Source organism: Cryptomeria japonica, chromosome 2 (assembly GCF_030272615.1).
Source record: "Cryptomeria japonica chromosome 2, Sugi_1.0, whole genome shotgun sequence".
In the NCBI taxonomy this organism is placed as follows: domain Eukaryota; kingdom Viridiplantae; phylum Streptophyta; class Pinopsida; order Cupressales; family Cupressaceae; genus Cryptomeria; species Cryptomeria japonica.
Genome location: NC_081406.1, coordinates 351,743,437 through 351,759,597, shown reverse-complemented (window position 1 = coordinate 351,759,597; position 16,161 = coordinate 351,743,437). Strand labels below are relative to the sequence as shown.

Below are 16,161 nucleotides of genomic sequence, written 5' to 3'. Positions count from 1 at the left end.
TTGGCAGTTTTTGTTTGTAGAAATTAGATTTTGATGTTGGAGGGATCATTTTGGTTTTTGGGCTTGTTTTGATTGTGTTGCTAATATGCTCCTTAGGAATGTTTGTCTTGGATGTTCCTCTTCTTTCTTAATGCTATTGTACATGTCCAAATTCCTGATCCTTCGCTTGTCGATCTAGTTTATAGCCACCCCTTTGGCTGGGAGCGATTGCAACAAATGGCATTGTTTTGTTTTCCCATTTGCATAACAAATGGTAAATTATGTTCTAGATTGTTCCATTGGATTTTCTTGCCTTAATTGATAAACTTTGGTAGTCTCTACATCTCAGAATATGAACTTGACAATTTTTTGTGTTTGGACTGCATTTGACTGTGGTGCTAGGATCCTCCTTAGGAAGGTTTGTCTGAGATATTCCTTTGCTTTCTGAGCGCTATTGCACCTGTCCCAGATTCATGACCCTTATGGCTTGGGGTGATATGTATTTTGCTTTGCTTTCCTGTAAGATCCCTTCATTTGTAGAAGACTCCAACAGGTCCATTTCTCCACTCCAATTTCCTTGCTCTGGTCTTGTATATCAATAGTTCTTCAATGACCCAACTGTTGCTTTCATAAGCTTCTCTCTCTTCTGTGAGGAAGTCATCACACCACATCTCAGAGCAAAGGCCTCTCTCGAAATGAAGGGGCTTGTTTGACCCTCTATTTTTGTTTTGTTTTTATGTGGGTACCCTCAAACCAAAACTATTTAGCAAGTTCCTTATTTCTCTTCTTTGGAAGGGGCAGGTTCTTGGCAACTTCTGTCTACTCTTCACTATTGATTTGTGAGTTGCATGCAGGTTTGGGATGTTGCTCAAGCCCTCCCTTGGTTTGGCTTCAACTTTGAGTCATGCTTGGGCCTAGGCATTCTCTTTGGTTTGCATTGCTGCTACTTTTCCAAAGTACTTGACTTGATGGAATTTTATAATTGGTTGATTCTTGCAAACATTGTCTTCATTCTTGGAAAGATCCCTAGCCAATTTGTAATAGAATATATTTGCAAAACTTTACAAATTAAGCACCCAGATTTGAACAATTTCTCAAATCACAAAACTGAACTTACTACAATCCAAATATCACTTGCACCACTTGCACCAGTCATATTTTTACACCCAGCAACTATGTATTGAAAGATTCACAGAAACAAAATATCATATATCAATGTCCTCGGACCTAATATCAGAGGATTCAGAATTACATTAGAACAGACTTACTATATCTCCCGTGATCTTCATTCATTGTAATCCTTCTGCTGGCAATATCTGAGTTGTCTCCAAATCGCACCATCAAAGATTTAGTCCATCTGTCTTGTTTAGATTCTTCGCTCGACTCTCAGCTGTAGAGGAAATGATATAAGGTGAAATGCCTGCGTTAGAGGTACCAGGCATTTAATGATTGCTCCAGACCAAATTCCGTTCCTACACTCCAGCAATGCTGACAGTCTAGAATAGGCACGAAAGGTGCCGTCAAGGAGATGACACTACGTGTCTTGCCTCACACATAAAGATAGCTTCAAGCCTAGCTTACACCTGGCATCCCCATCCCCTAGCCGTTTCGGGAATGGGGAGATGCTTAGGGGACACCCCCTTGCTGTCCCCGCTACACCAAAAATCCTAGGAAATGCCAGTAAACGTCTCCAGCTGTTTTGGGATGTCTTGCCCCCCGAGATGGCAAGGGAACACCCCTTTGGCATCCCCGTCCCCAAAATGGCTAGCAGTCCCCTGTGGTTGGGAATGATTCCAGGCTTACAAAAACAAAATAATAGAGAATTTTTTTCTAATGACATAAAGAGTTAGAACCAAAACAAAACACTAACCCAACAACCAGGATTGGTCGGCTACCATTGGATGATCCACTTCTGCCAGAGGGTGATAGTGACTCAGATGGTTCTGAGTCTTTGGATATTGATAACCCGAATGAGGCTTAATTTCATAGACTGTTGTATTTTGATGTTTGAGACTTCTGGATACATGTTTGAGACTTTTGGATATTGATAGATCATGGTTTTTCGATGTTTGAGACTGTTGTTATAATGCTTTATTGAAATTTATTTTGCTGTTATGCTACTGCTCTCGTGATTTATTTACATAATGATATTTTTGTTAACGGTTATTGACATATCTCTCTCTTTCCCTCTCTCTCTCTCTATAATATTTTAATATATTTTGAAAAATTCATAGGTATATATATATATGTATATATTCTAAAAATTTGTTTATCGCGGTCCCCTGCCGTCCCCTAAAAAAGGCCCTATAGGAGACATCCCTGAAATGTGTCCCCTACTATCCCCCCGTCCCTGTCCCCTAAAAATGGCCCTCTAGGGGATGTCTCGGAAATACTTATCCTACTGTCCCCATCCCCGTCTCCGAAACAATGTGGAACATAGCTTCGTGCTAATATGGATATCACTGTGGCATTCAACCAACCTGCTTCCGTTCAGATGTAGTACCTGTTCTAGGATGTGAATAATCCTTTGTGCCACTTCAATACTCAAAATATTAAATAAAAGCCAGATTGAATGCCCCAGAAATATTATTCTGCAACCTTTATGTCTTCTCGGCTTGAATAAAATAATTTCATTGATTCATATTTTGCCCAGTGTTAAAATGAAAAGCCACATAAATATTTACTTTAATATATTGGCTTCCTATAGAAGAATGAGTCACCTGATTGAGTCGTCTCTTTAAGTATTTCCAGCAAATAGTAAACAAGCTATGACTATAATATTAATTGCTAATATTAGCCCTGACAGGTGTAAACTTATTAATTCCCAATAGCACTGTTCCACATAAAATATTTACTTCAGACAATAACAAGGATAGGCCCCACTTGTAATGCTCTGAAATGTAATACTGTAAATCAAAGATTATTTATGCCAAACTCAGACAGATGGCTATTGTATCTCAGATGCGTACATTCAAACCACAGAATTTATAAAGTTCAAATTATAATAATTTTATTACCAAATAAGAAATATATATAAATATGTTTATTTCTGAAATAAACTCTTAATCCTTACTAATTTTTCTCCAACAGAGACTTCACAAATTTGGCCCAGCTGTGAACTTCGTTGTGAATCCACTCCCAATAAGAGTCAGGTTTTCATCCAACCCTTCTGTCAACTCCTGAAGGTTTTATTCTCCAGAAATTATAAATCGTTTATTAAATCCAAAGCATGCTTTACTTCTGCCAGCCAGCCTCTTTATAAAGAGCTCCAGGAAACGTCTAGAAGTTTAGTCCGTCTTGAATATTGGAGAACTTTACTTAATAAAGTGACTTGTTTTATTATTTTATTATTTTCATTTTATTTGATAATTAAATTAATTAATTAAAGTCAACCTTTAGAAATAAAATTAATTTTTGGACAACTTAATCAATTACTTTAGTTAAGCCACTTTATAAAAACTTGGGGACATTACATTCTTATTGTTCAACCAGCCTGCTAGACTGTTTGATTTTCTAGTGCACTCCTTACCCATCTTGTATCCTTGTACCACCTTTCTTCTGGTATAGATTGTAGATTGTCCATCTTCTTACTGACATATCTTTCCTTGTATGTTTGTAAAATTTGTTGTCATTTTAGTGTACGATCATGTTTGATGTGGAGATCTCACACGATACTGTAGTGCCTTGTGAGGATTTTGGCTAAATTGTCCAATTGTTGATTGACAATTTGATGTACACTGCCTAAATTGACAAATAATTAACAATGAACCAAGTTGCCTACAGAATTAGCAGTTTGTTAATGAGAACATAACATGGTAAAGGCATAAAATATGTGATATTCACTATCTTAAGTGAGTGCTTAAGCCATCTTTTGGCTGGATACAAATTACAGAGGCTATAATCAAAACATCAATAAAAATAAATGTATTACCTGAAGAGAATTTGATACATGGGGAATACCTATTTATATCCAATATACTTGTTGAATATTTCTTATTGATGAATACATATATCTCAATGGTTTTGTAATACAAGACTTAGATGGTGTCTTCAGTAAAATATTTTCATTTTTGTATTAAAAAAATATCTAACAAAGTGAGGAATTTTCAGGCACTAACACTTATGGGTGGTATGTAATGCAGACTGAGAGACAGAGTGAAGGTGTTTCAGATGTTGAGGAGGTTCCGGAGATAACTCATAGGGAAGCAATCTTATGGCTTGCCATCTTGACTGCTTGGATTTCTTTCCTCTCAGGATATCTTGTCAATGCAATAGAGGTGGAAAAAGCCTAACTGGACTTTGTGTTTGTATTTATTTTTCATTCTCCTCATGGCTGAGCCTGACTCAATTACATGGTTTTTTTTCTTATTTTACAGTAGCAAAGATTTCTAATGGCTAAGATAAAGAGTTTTACTGTTAATGATGAATACTGCAACATGTGCATTGTAAAATGGTAAAAGGATAATAAGTTAAAATGTTTATAGGATTAGTATGTATGCCTGCCCTGTCAATATCAAGGGTATGCAAGAGTTTTCAAATTTCCATTCAGTGATTTTTATCCAGAAAACTTGACTCTAAAGGACATCCTATATGGCCTTCTCTTAGCTACTCTAAGTTGACTCTTCAAATGGTCAGTGTGGGTGTTGCTGCTTGTACAATCATCATCAATATCACTTTGTCCCAGATATTGGCCTTATCAAATTAATATCAACAATAGTTCCTATCTTGGAGTCCTCTATGCTAGATAAGGCCAAGGGACCAATACCCAAGCATCAGGTTTTTTAGTATTTTACAGACAGCTAACTGTTACTCTACTAATAAGTTATGGAAGGTCTAAATAGTTTTAAAACTCGTGGACTCGCCACGGACTCACGAGTCCATGGGAGCCACGAGTCTTTTGCACGGACTGGCGAGTCTTTCAGTTGGACTCGTGCGACCCAGAAAAAACGTCATGCAAGCTTTAAAAGTGTGTTTGTTTTTTATTTTTTTGCCTCCTTGACCCCGCAAGGGGCGATACCCCTTGACCCCAACTTGGGGGCGCTGCCCCCAAACCCCCGTCGAAAAATATAGGGGGAAACTGCGCTGATGGAAGTAGTGAAAATTTATCCTTCGAGTCTGATTAGGCTCCATATGACAACATAAGTAGCATTGAAGAAATTTGGGTATTTAGATTTAGTATTTCAAATTTCAAATATTGCGCATTTGTAGATCATATGACATGTGTAATGTTTCAATTATGGCTCTTATGTTCTCTGAATGCATTAATTTCTTTATGTTTTTTTGTGAAACTACGGTTTTTTTTTTTGCCGAGTCCTTGCCGAGTCTTTCGTGAGTCTTTCACGAGTCCGAGTCCGAGTCCAAATTTTTGGTTTGCCGAGTCTGTGGCGAGTCCAAGTTTTTAAACTTTGGGACTCTAACAACCAATCATTAGAGGTTTGTATACATTTCCCTTATTGCGGATGCAAAACATAAGTATCATTCGATCTTGCTGAACTTTCATTCTTGCTTGTCATGGGACGAATAGAGTTGAAGATCGATAGTTGTGGTTGGTTTGCTATTACTACATATTTGCAAGAGCGCATTTGTCACCAAAGAGATCACAAAGGAAGATTTTTACAAAAGAGGTAGGTTTTTTTTGTAAGTTTTTGTGTTTTTTTTTCTAAATTTCTTTTTCTACAAATGAACTCTCTTTTTTTTTTCTTTTCTTATATTAATCTATAACACATGCCTAACTTTTTAAAATGCATAGTTTTATATATATTTTAGTTTTTTATTGAACTTTTTGTCATGAGGATTACAATGGCAATCAATTCTAGCTCCATGGACCAGTCCAGCTTCAAAACATATCCAATTGGCCAATTATGAAATATATTGATATTTTATAGCAGCTTCTAGATGGTGGCTATGCCTGGATTTGGAGTGGTATGATGTCAAGTATTCAAGTTCATATAGTCAGGTGAAAGCCCATTTGTGCCACACCTGTGGACGAGGCATCAAAGATTGTTCGGGATAAATGGTGTCCCTATTCCAAAGCACAAATCGTAGCATATATTAATGAGTAGGAAGAAACATGTCAAGAAATAGGCCACAAATCAAATCATCCTTTTTTAAAAAAGGATCTCAAGGAATGCAGATCCGTGCATCCCCTTCTAATCTTCAACCTATAGAGAGCCACCCCTTTTGGGCCACACGTGAAGAACAATCCATGGTCTTTACACATAAAAGATCAAAGGGATCATTGAGTCTTGAGAGATTGCTGATCAACACATAGCGAGATGTCATTCAATGTTGTTCACTCATATGGGCAACAAATGATGAAATAAAGTAAATGAGGCTTCGAAGGAGCAAAAGGGCTTGGGTTTTTAGAAAGTGCATAGCACCTTATTGAAAAAGAGGTGAAGTTCTTAGAGGAGTTATTGAAACTCTTTAAGGGAGTCGTGGGCTGAAATAGGAGTACCCATTGTTTTTGATTGATGGAAGGATGTAAGAAATCAGCCATTGATCAATGTTATTGCAGTTCTCTAAAGGGACAATGTTTTTGAGAGTAGTGGATTGTGAAGGGGAGGTGAAGCATTGAGCATTCATTGCTAACATTCTCATAACAGCCATTGAGGAAGTGGGGTCTCAAAACAATTTTCGAGTAATAACAAACAATGCTAAAAATTCTAGAGTAGGTGGTTTTTTAGTTGAGTGTTATTCACACATCTTTTGGACACCTTGTACTATCCAGTCACTCAACAATATGCTAAAAAAAATTGGCATCAAAATTGATTAGATCAAACATGTATGCTAAAGCATTTTGCTAAGGTTGTTGAGACCCATTTTTCCTCCAATACAGTTATCTTGAGATGACATGTGAAGGTTTGGGAGGCATTTTCTAACATGCTCATGAACCCTATCTGTATGGAGGCAGTCTAGCACTACAAGGGCAATGGATATTAAGGGGATGATCCCAGGCAGTGTGTAATATCTCCTGAGTTTCACTGAGTCCATATTGAGTATGATCCGCTATATTGACATGGATAGTCCATGTTTTGGGGGGGGGGATATATGATGGCATTGACTCAATGATTGAGAAGATGAAGAGCATCATAAATTAGAAAGAGCAATATCTTAAAGAAATTTTCTTCAAACAACTATACAAAGTTATTGAAGAGAAATGGAACAAAATCAATTCCTTGCTACATTTTCTTAACTTTGCATTGAATCCCAAATATTGTAGTGCTGAGATCCTTTCTATGTTGACAAGGATTGCCTCATATAGAATGTTGAAGGCAGCCAAGGGTACAAGGCAGCACTTTGTACGCTCCAATGACTTTAGTATTATTTTTTTTCGTGACAAGTTTAAGGTCGGTGCTCACATTTGGTGGTACTACCATGGCCAATCATTCACACCTACAACCTCTTGTGATCAAAATTTTATGACACACAAGTTTATCAAAAAATATTTTTTATTTTTAAGTTTCATTTATATTTTATAATTCTCAACTCTCTACATTTTTTCTTAATAGGTTGCTATTTCATTTGCATTTGAGAGGAATTGGAGCACATACTCTTTCATCCACTTAATAAAGCACCTTTCACTACATTCAAAAAAGGTAGATGACTAAGTGCATGTGCATTCAAACTTGTGTCTCCTTCGACACAAACAAAGTGGCTACAAGGAAGGAGGCACAAGGAAGTGGAATATTGAGTTGGATGCTTCCAGTTACCACCTTGTTGCACTTGATGTTGAAGAAAAGCCAATGTTTAGTAGTAGTGGTAGTGCCAGTGGCATCGTTTGTGGCTTTAACATATTGTGGTTGAATGTTGAAACTGGACGTTACTATTTTTTTATTTTAATATATAATATATATGATGACATTTGAGTTTTAGCAATTGACATTGTAATAGTTTTAATTTTTATGTTGGTTTTGTTTATTATGCTAGATAGGATGCTATGTGGTATTCTGAACCTAATTACTGCTGCAAATGTCTATATATTTCTATTTTATATATGTTTTTGTATGGATGAACCCAAAACTAATCCAACCACCATTTTTTTTCTTTGATTGAACCTGCAAAATTGAACCCAAAGCATTACCAGGATCGATAACCTAGGTTCAAAGAATCAACAAATGTGGAATACAAAGATTACAATCAAATTCAACTTTTGATTCAACCTTCACATTCATTTTGACCCTGATATAACCATGTTTGCAAGGTTTGGGGTGAACAAAAATAAACTGGGAATATTTCTCATCTGCCAAGGAAGATTTCAAGATGCCCCATGCCACCACTTATCAGCTCATAACAAGTAGGTTTGTCTTGAAACATCCCTGCTACATTGGTTTGATGGCGAACTCTTCGACTAGGCTTCCTGATGACACTCTGTGAGCTAGAATGATATGACCCTGATGGTCCAAATGTAAACTCAATCCACTTTTTTGGATCATGCATGGGAGCTAGAGAAAAAGCTTCCGAAGGAAACTGAATTCCTGAAATAAGATAACTAGGTGCTTTACTTAAAATAATTTAACTAAAGATTTATGGTCTCTGCTGCCGAGTTATTTCTGTGATTTTTCGAACATAGGTCATCCTTGCATTTAGGGCCCTACTTACCTAGAAATGAATGCATCTTCACATTACAAAAACTGGGTAGATGAGACCTTTTATGTTAAATATCACTAAATAGATTGAATGAGTTACAGTGGAAACCCAAACCAGCTTACTAACACTTTTATGATCTGTTGAGTTTTTGGCCTTGATAGGAACTTATGCTGGAAAGTAGTTCAAGTGGTTGAGTTATTGTATTTTGCATTTCACTTTTAAGGACTAAAGTGAAGTCTCTTTTTTAGCTAATTTAGTCTAATAAAGTGTAGATTAATGACTTAGATTTATCTTCAAACTCATCTCTTGTAAGAGATAAGGATGCTTTTTTGGAAGTTTAATTGTTTTAGCTGAATAGTATAAAGATAGGAGCAAGATAGAAGAATGAAATATACAGTGGATTTGTGTGCAGCTGTTAAATGAACAGTTTTCTAGAGGTTTCCTTGTAAGTTTTTTGAAGGAATGAAAGACTGATTTGAATGTGCAAATAATCTGTGTATTTATTTTATGCTTCCACCTTTGAAGTTTCAACACTTGTTAGGACTTTGGACTTCAGTAATCTTGCTTGAAATGTTTTCAATCAACTAATAAAAGGAAAAATATAACTGCACATTTTGAGAGGAAAATAATCTTTAGATGGAATCACAAAAGATTCCAAACATAATGCTTTAGGATTAACAATTCGTAAGTGTTGTATATGTTGGAGTCTTTTTTGGGTCTCTTGAGAGTCGTGTGTCTTCCACAATCTAACTTTTTAATGTGAGCAGTGAATTCTTATTATTTGGGGAGACTTTGGCCTGTAACAAATTGCGTGTTAGGTGTTGCAAGGCACAAGAAAACAAATAATGAAAGTCTATAAAAATCACATTGTTATATTCAAAGTTTAAATAAGGGACTAATGCAATAAAACCAGAAAAAAATGCTCAAGGTTTATCCTCCTCTAGCAGTTAGATTGTTCAATATATGGTGCATAAATCATATTGTAATATGTAAAGTTTTAATGGGACTAATGCAATAAAACCAGAAAAAAATGCTGAAGGTTTATCCTACTCTAACAGTTAGATCATTCAATATATGGTGCATTCTGTTGGAACTTGTCAGAGACTATCTCTGTGCTTGATTAAGGCTTAGGCATCACTGTTTCTATGCTCTGGAGTGTGTTCTAGGAGTCTTATTCAAGTTTCAACCCATGAGTCAGGTTGAGTAGTTACCCCATCACTCCATGACCCAAATTTTTAAACACAGTCCCATGGGGCCAACCAACTCTTCGTGAATAGCCTAACTGAAAAATGTTTACGTAGAAGATGGTTTTCAGAAGTTGATTTTAAATTCTGTAATAGTTTTTCACAACCAGGTCATAAAATAGAGTTGATTGGACTTCATAACTTTTCTATTTATCAAACATGAAGTATTGCTCAGTTTGAGTAAAGGAAATGTTTATGGACTATCATAGAGAAGTTTTCTGAAGTAACGTGAGAAGGCAATTCTCCTCAATGTTTTAAATAGATGATCTTGTTAAAGCTAAAAAGGCAAATAATGTCAGTGGGGATGGGGATTCATAATTTTGTTTTATTTGTCAACATTTTGATTGACACATTAAAGACCATGGCTTTGTTACTCATATAGTGTCACAGAAGTTACCTAGTTCTAATCTCTATTCTTTACAGGGGGCTTCGGATTCATGGAACATGCCAGTTGCTTTCATAAGTGTTATCCTTCTACCCCTGGTTGGCAATGCCGCAGAGCATGCCAGTGCTATCATGTTTGCAATGAAGGATAAGCTGGTAAGCTGAAATTTTTACTCACATGCTTGTTTATCTACTTTTTGTTTCCTCTTTGTAACTTTTTGTAATATTGCTATCCTTGATGCTTATTTCAGGACATTTCATTAGGCGTTGCTATTGGGTCTTCAACACAAATATCAATGTTTGTGGTATACTGCTTAAACTATTTTACAGGCTCTTTACCTATGTAGTGTCTGAATCACCAAATTCTGATCAGTTATATTACAGTTTTCATCTGATATTCTTTATATTTGAATTATCAAATTTGATTTTCAGCTGCAGTTAATAGTTTTTGCTTTTCAAGGTGCTCAGAAAGAAACAAGTATCATGACTAAAATAATTAGGAAGATAAGTTGACCTGAAGAGTACCAACATTTTTCCCAAGATGTTAATGGGCAAAAGCGGATGAACAATTTTTTTGCATTACATACATGATATTGACATGCCGCATTGCACTCCTACATGCACAAGATGCTATGATACCACCCAACAATACACGAGGCATGCAATCACTGATGCATCAAGCGTGGTGACACAAGTGGAAGAGTTAGTTGAACATGGGCCAAGGCATTGTGACAAGCTTAGACAGCAAGGTGAAGCGGAGATGTGAGTTTTCTTACAACTTTGCAACAACTACCAAATGCCTTGCTTTAAACTTCAGGGTTTGAGTTGTATTTTGCAACCCTTGGACTTTGGGGTCCAGATTTCATTTTGCAACCCTTTAGACTCTGGATTTTGGAGTCCAAATTGCAACTTGCCACCCTTAGAACTTCGGACTCTGCAATGTGCAACCATTTTGACTTTGGAGTTCAAATTGCAGCGTTTTGGACATTGGAGTCCAAATGCATTTTTGCAACACTTAGAACTTCGGGGACTGAGTTGCACCATCTTGGACTAATGCATTTTTACATGACTTCAGACTTTGGGGTCTGAATGTAGATTTGCAACTTGCCAAATGCAAGCCCACTTCCAACCTCCAAACCCCTAGTGACTTGTATGTTGGAATTTGGGGTCTAAGGGAATTCTTGCAACTCTACCCAAAATTTACAATGCTAGAACTGCATATTCAATTTTTACGAACAACTGGGCATGGCCCTCTTGTTTTGCATATGTACAAAAAATGACCTGGGCCAAGCACTCGAGTCCTCACATGTGGCCATGTGGTCAAATGCAAACATATATATTCCAGAGATGTCAATTTTACACTTCACTAATTTTTTCACTCCCATTGTGTTTTTTAGAGAATTGCATGCCATTTATTGAGTGTCAACACCATGTTTGTTTCTTTAAATAGTTTAGTGCTCAATGAAATTTGTGCTGTTATGAGTTTTGGCAGACTGATTAGGCTTTTCCCTGATTACCTCTTTTTACTTGTACAAATATTATCCCTTTTCTGCTAATAAAAAAAAGGTTTCATCTTCAAATGAAAGATGTCACGTTGCTGTATATTTCTGTCTTTTGGTTTAGGGGTTTGACATATTTGAGCCATATCAAGATTGTTACTGTTATATCAAATATGCATTCATCCATTCAAATCAATTAAGAACTTAAGATAGCACCACAATTTTAAATTTAATACAAAAGACTAAGATATATTCACAACAGAGCTGCAAGAAGGTTGCAGACTTAAACTCTTTGTGCAGAAGGAACAACTTTGGACCTAAATGTAATATGTTTAAGCATTCCTACTCACAAATGCTAGCTCCAAGCTATGGCAAGATATGAGAAAAGAGTTAACTGGCTGCATTAGGTTTCGCTCTATTTTCAAACACTTGAATATCAAGATATCTTACCATACAATGCTAATCCAAGAATGTCTCAACCAAAATATTCCATTGAAGAACATTATTAGAGTTTAACAGAAACCTCTTGGAAAGTTTTGGGCTTCTTGATGTCTCTCACCAAATCATGAAAAGTGGTTTTCTTCTCAGTTGATATAAAAGTATCTTTATATGTGTGGGGTTTTAAAGTCTCAAGACACATTGTACATGCATGTCCATGTGTGTGTAGACACTACAAGATAGGGAAGAATGGAGGGAGGGAATGCAATTTTGGTCCATTTATAAAAAAAACCCCTCTATCCATCTGATTCACTTTCTTCAATATCAGATCAAAGGTTGCATATCATTCAAAGGGTATCAACTCCACCCAACCTATTAGTTTGTTAGGTTAGTATCTTTCTATATGAATAGAAAATGGGTTAATACCTATTTTTTAGTCCCGTGTAAGTGCATTCCAAGACAATATTTTATGTAAATAGTTATCTGCATCATTGTCACCTGCCATTTTCTATATTATTAAAAATTTGCTATTTTTTTAATAGCCGTCCCCTAAAAAATGGCCTCCCAAAAAAATTGTGTCAGAAATGCATTCCGCCATCCTATGCCGTCCCTGTCCTGAAAACTAGGTTGAACATAGCTTTCAATACTTTGGAAGGGCAATTGAAATGAGCTGTCCCCATTGAATGAGCTTCCTCATTCCCCACATATATCTTCTCTATTTGTCTTTGCATTTCAATGTTAGGGATTAGAATCTCTTCATTGTTCCTCATGCTATGAGAATTCATAGTGACATTAAAAGAAATGAAATTTATTGTTTAACTTAATTGTATAAACTTAATGATAAATGCTGGGGCTGAAGATACAAGGATTTTCCTTTCAACTCTCTTACTTCAGGTTGCATGAAGTGAAGAAGTAAAGGATACACAAAAAATGTAATCGTTGTTCCTTCAACTGTTGTTAAACAAGATTTCACTTTTGTTTTGTTTACTTTAGGTACCATGAAGTGCAGAATTAGAGGATACACAAAAGATTTAATCATAATTTGACTATATGAGTAACAAACTAAAAGTAAAATAATTAAAGTTAGAACATTTTGAAAGGAAGTTAAAAGCTAAATAGTAAGTAGTTAAATGTCTAAACTTCAAAGCTAAAAGAGCATTTCTTAATTAACTTTATTTTGTTTCTTCTTACATTAGATTGTGTGAGGCACGGAAGGAAAATATACACATAAGTCAAATGAAAATCAGAAATTAACTATGCCTATTATTAAGTAATCATTATGCAAATAAGCATGCAAAAAAATTAAATTTAAAATCCTAAAAGAAATGTTTAAATATCCGAAACAACAGTCATAAAACCCTAAATGGAAAAAACAGCAGTTACATAGCCATAAAAACAGCATCTAATAATTTATAAATGTTGCAAATAATTTGGATATATGAACATTGAATATTAACTTTGGAAAGAAAGCATTTTAATATTTTATGATTTTTAAAGTCTAAAATTAGGCTCTTTAAAAAAGCAGTTTGATTCATTATTGGACATTTGGATATTGTTTATTATGTTTGAACATTGAAATATTTTAATATTCCTATTGCAATACTACATGAAAATTTAAAAAACAATTAACGTTGAACAACACTCAACCAAAGATTTTAGTGTGAATTTGTCAAGTCTTACCTTGAAGGCACGATGAATGCTTTGAATGATTTATCATAGTTACTAGGATACCCGTCTCCTACCCCTGGAGACCTGTACTGATACCGGAGATGCGTCTTCGGTATCGGAGACTTCTTCTGAAACTTCTTGACACATAAGGTGCTTTTGGCTACTGTCTCTTGCCGTCTCCGAAGTCTCTTGACCAAAAATAGACGTCTCCTCCTAGAAAACTTAGGGCAAAATGTAGTAAAAAGGCAAAAAAAAAAAAGAAGCAAACAAATAAGATAAGCTTGCAGAAAAGCAAAGTCGTAGGGAATGACTACTAAGGAAACTATTTTGCAAGAAGATAAAAATCCATGCAAAGTTATAGTGATCGGATCTATTGATGGTGTAGACTTTTTGAGAGGATTGATTTCTTATCATTTTAATAGTCTAAAGAGAAATAGCCTTTACTATTTGGCCGACAATATTGAGTGGGCTCAATATCTATATTACCTTACTTTCACTAAACAATTTAGATTGGCTATGGTATGAACAATATAAGCAATTTTAATTTACCACTGTTTTTGTTTTCAAAGTTCTCTGTCATGATATGTTTTGGAGATTATTAAATTATATTTAAAAAAAATGTGCATCTCCAAGTACCCCCATCTCGTATTTTTGAAAATTAGTTGTACCAGTACCGGTTCAGTCTCCGGAGTCTCCAAGTACCCCCATCTCTTGGTAACTGTTTGTTACCTACTGTGAATGGTTTAAGTTCCAGAATAAATCACACATAAGCACATAACATATACCAACAATACAGCTATGCAAGTAACATTCATATGGTAGAAAGATGTTCTTTATTGCATTCTCCAAAATATTCAGTACATCCAAAAACTCCCTGTCAGGGTTCCCTTACATGGCAATATATACTAACTGGCGGTTGGCGGAAGTACCAACCGTTACAACTAACATGGAAACCCACACGATCGACTCCAAACATAACAAAAAGACATAACAATAACTTAAAAGTTTTATTCCCGAATTACGGCCCGACATCAGCTCCCCCCCAAAAAGAAGTCGTCTTCCAGACGACAAACAAATGGAAGCTGACGGAAACAACTGAAACTAATGTGAGGAGGGATGAGAAGGCGTCCCTGGAAGTACAGATGACTGAGATGTGCCCGCTCACTGGAGTTGCTGTGTGGCCGCTAGTTCCCGCTCTCGTGCCAGCTTGACCATATGGGCAGCCTCAACAATTTTGTGGCGGGCTTTCTGAATCTCCTGGCCTTGCACTTGCAACTGTTGCTTCTTCTCTACCAATTGGGCATCCAAGCCTGCTACGTTATTTGTCAGCTCATCCTTCGCCTTACCACTCACTTCCAACTCTTGCATGTGCCTGGCAACTGTCTCCTCCAACGTGGTAATCCGAGAGTGCTCTTAAGCCAATGTTTTCTTGACACTCTCTGCTTCATGTAGTGCCTGGTCCCGCTAGGTCTTCATAGCTTCCATCCGCACCACTGCCATACGCCGATACTTCAGGTTTAGGTCTTGAAAAGATGTCACTATTCCCCGCATGGAACCATAAAGCCCACTCTCTTCTATCACTATCATGTTCCTCATCCAAGTATTCGTCATCTCTGTAGTCTGTCTCCGGCCATCCTTTGGCCGTGAAGCATTGAAAGAATTCCGCCTCGTAGTCTTCCCTGACAAAGGACAACGGGCGCTCAACCAATTGAGCTATCCTCGGATCCTGGCCAATTTCTACACCCTTCACGATATGGCCGACGTCACTTAGGAACTTCGCCATGCCCTCCAACTAGAGCGTACAACACTGCAAGGAGCCAATTGGTTCTACAGGGTCAGGTTTCTCTAGCCGAAGTATCAATTCTTTTGTATGAGGCGAGGAAGATTCCCCCCTCCCTTCCCGAACTTCCTTGTGCAATGTAAGTTCTTTTGTAGACCTGGGAATCTGGAGATCCTTCGGCGTAGTAGATTCCATACTGCCAATCTGCAGAGTGCTGGTATCAAGTCCTTCATCCCCACCAGGTGGGGCGACAGTTTAGGCAATTTCTCCATGCTTACCCCAAGGGTCTCCAACAACCAAGAGTCGATCGTCTGCTCCTGGTGGTCATTTAGCACAGGTGGGACTCAAGTGTGGGAGGGTCTCCTCCTGCCTAGGGGTCACTCGAAGCGGCGGTGGCGGTGATGCCTCCATGTCCACGACATCAATCACCTGGGTTGGTACATCCCTCTGCTCAAGAGGGTTCTCGACCACCGTCACTTCCTTTGCCATGCTGCTGTCTCCTGCCCCTTCTGTTGCCTCCTCGGCCACTGAAATATCACCACCCTCCGTTCCAACCTCAACTGGCCGTCGGCCCATGGCT

The 16,161-nt window shown here is 37.0% G+C and overlaps 1 protein-coding gene across 5 annotated transcripts in view; it reads left to right on the top strand.

The window, feature by feature from the left end:
• LOC131065246 (vacuolar cation/proton exchanger 3) overlaps positions 1–16,161 on the top strand; it is a 157,350-nt gene that overhangs the window by 72,054 nt on the left and 69,135 nt on the right. For all 5 annotated transcript variants that reach the window (XM_057999714.2, XM_057999713.2, XM_057999711.2 and 2 more), the window contains 3 exons: positions 4,122–4,256; positions 10,236–10,352; positions 10,448–10,501. In XM_057999714.2, the coding sequence (XP_057855697.1) occupies positions 4,122–4,256; positions 10,236–10,352; positions 10,448–10,501 (306 nt within the window). The remainder of the gene's footprint in view (positions 1–4,121; positions 4,257–10,235; positions 10,353–10,447; positions 10,502–16,161) is intronic.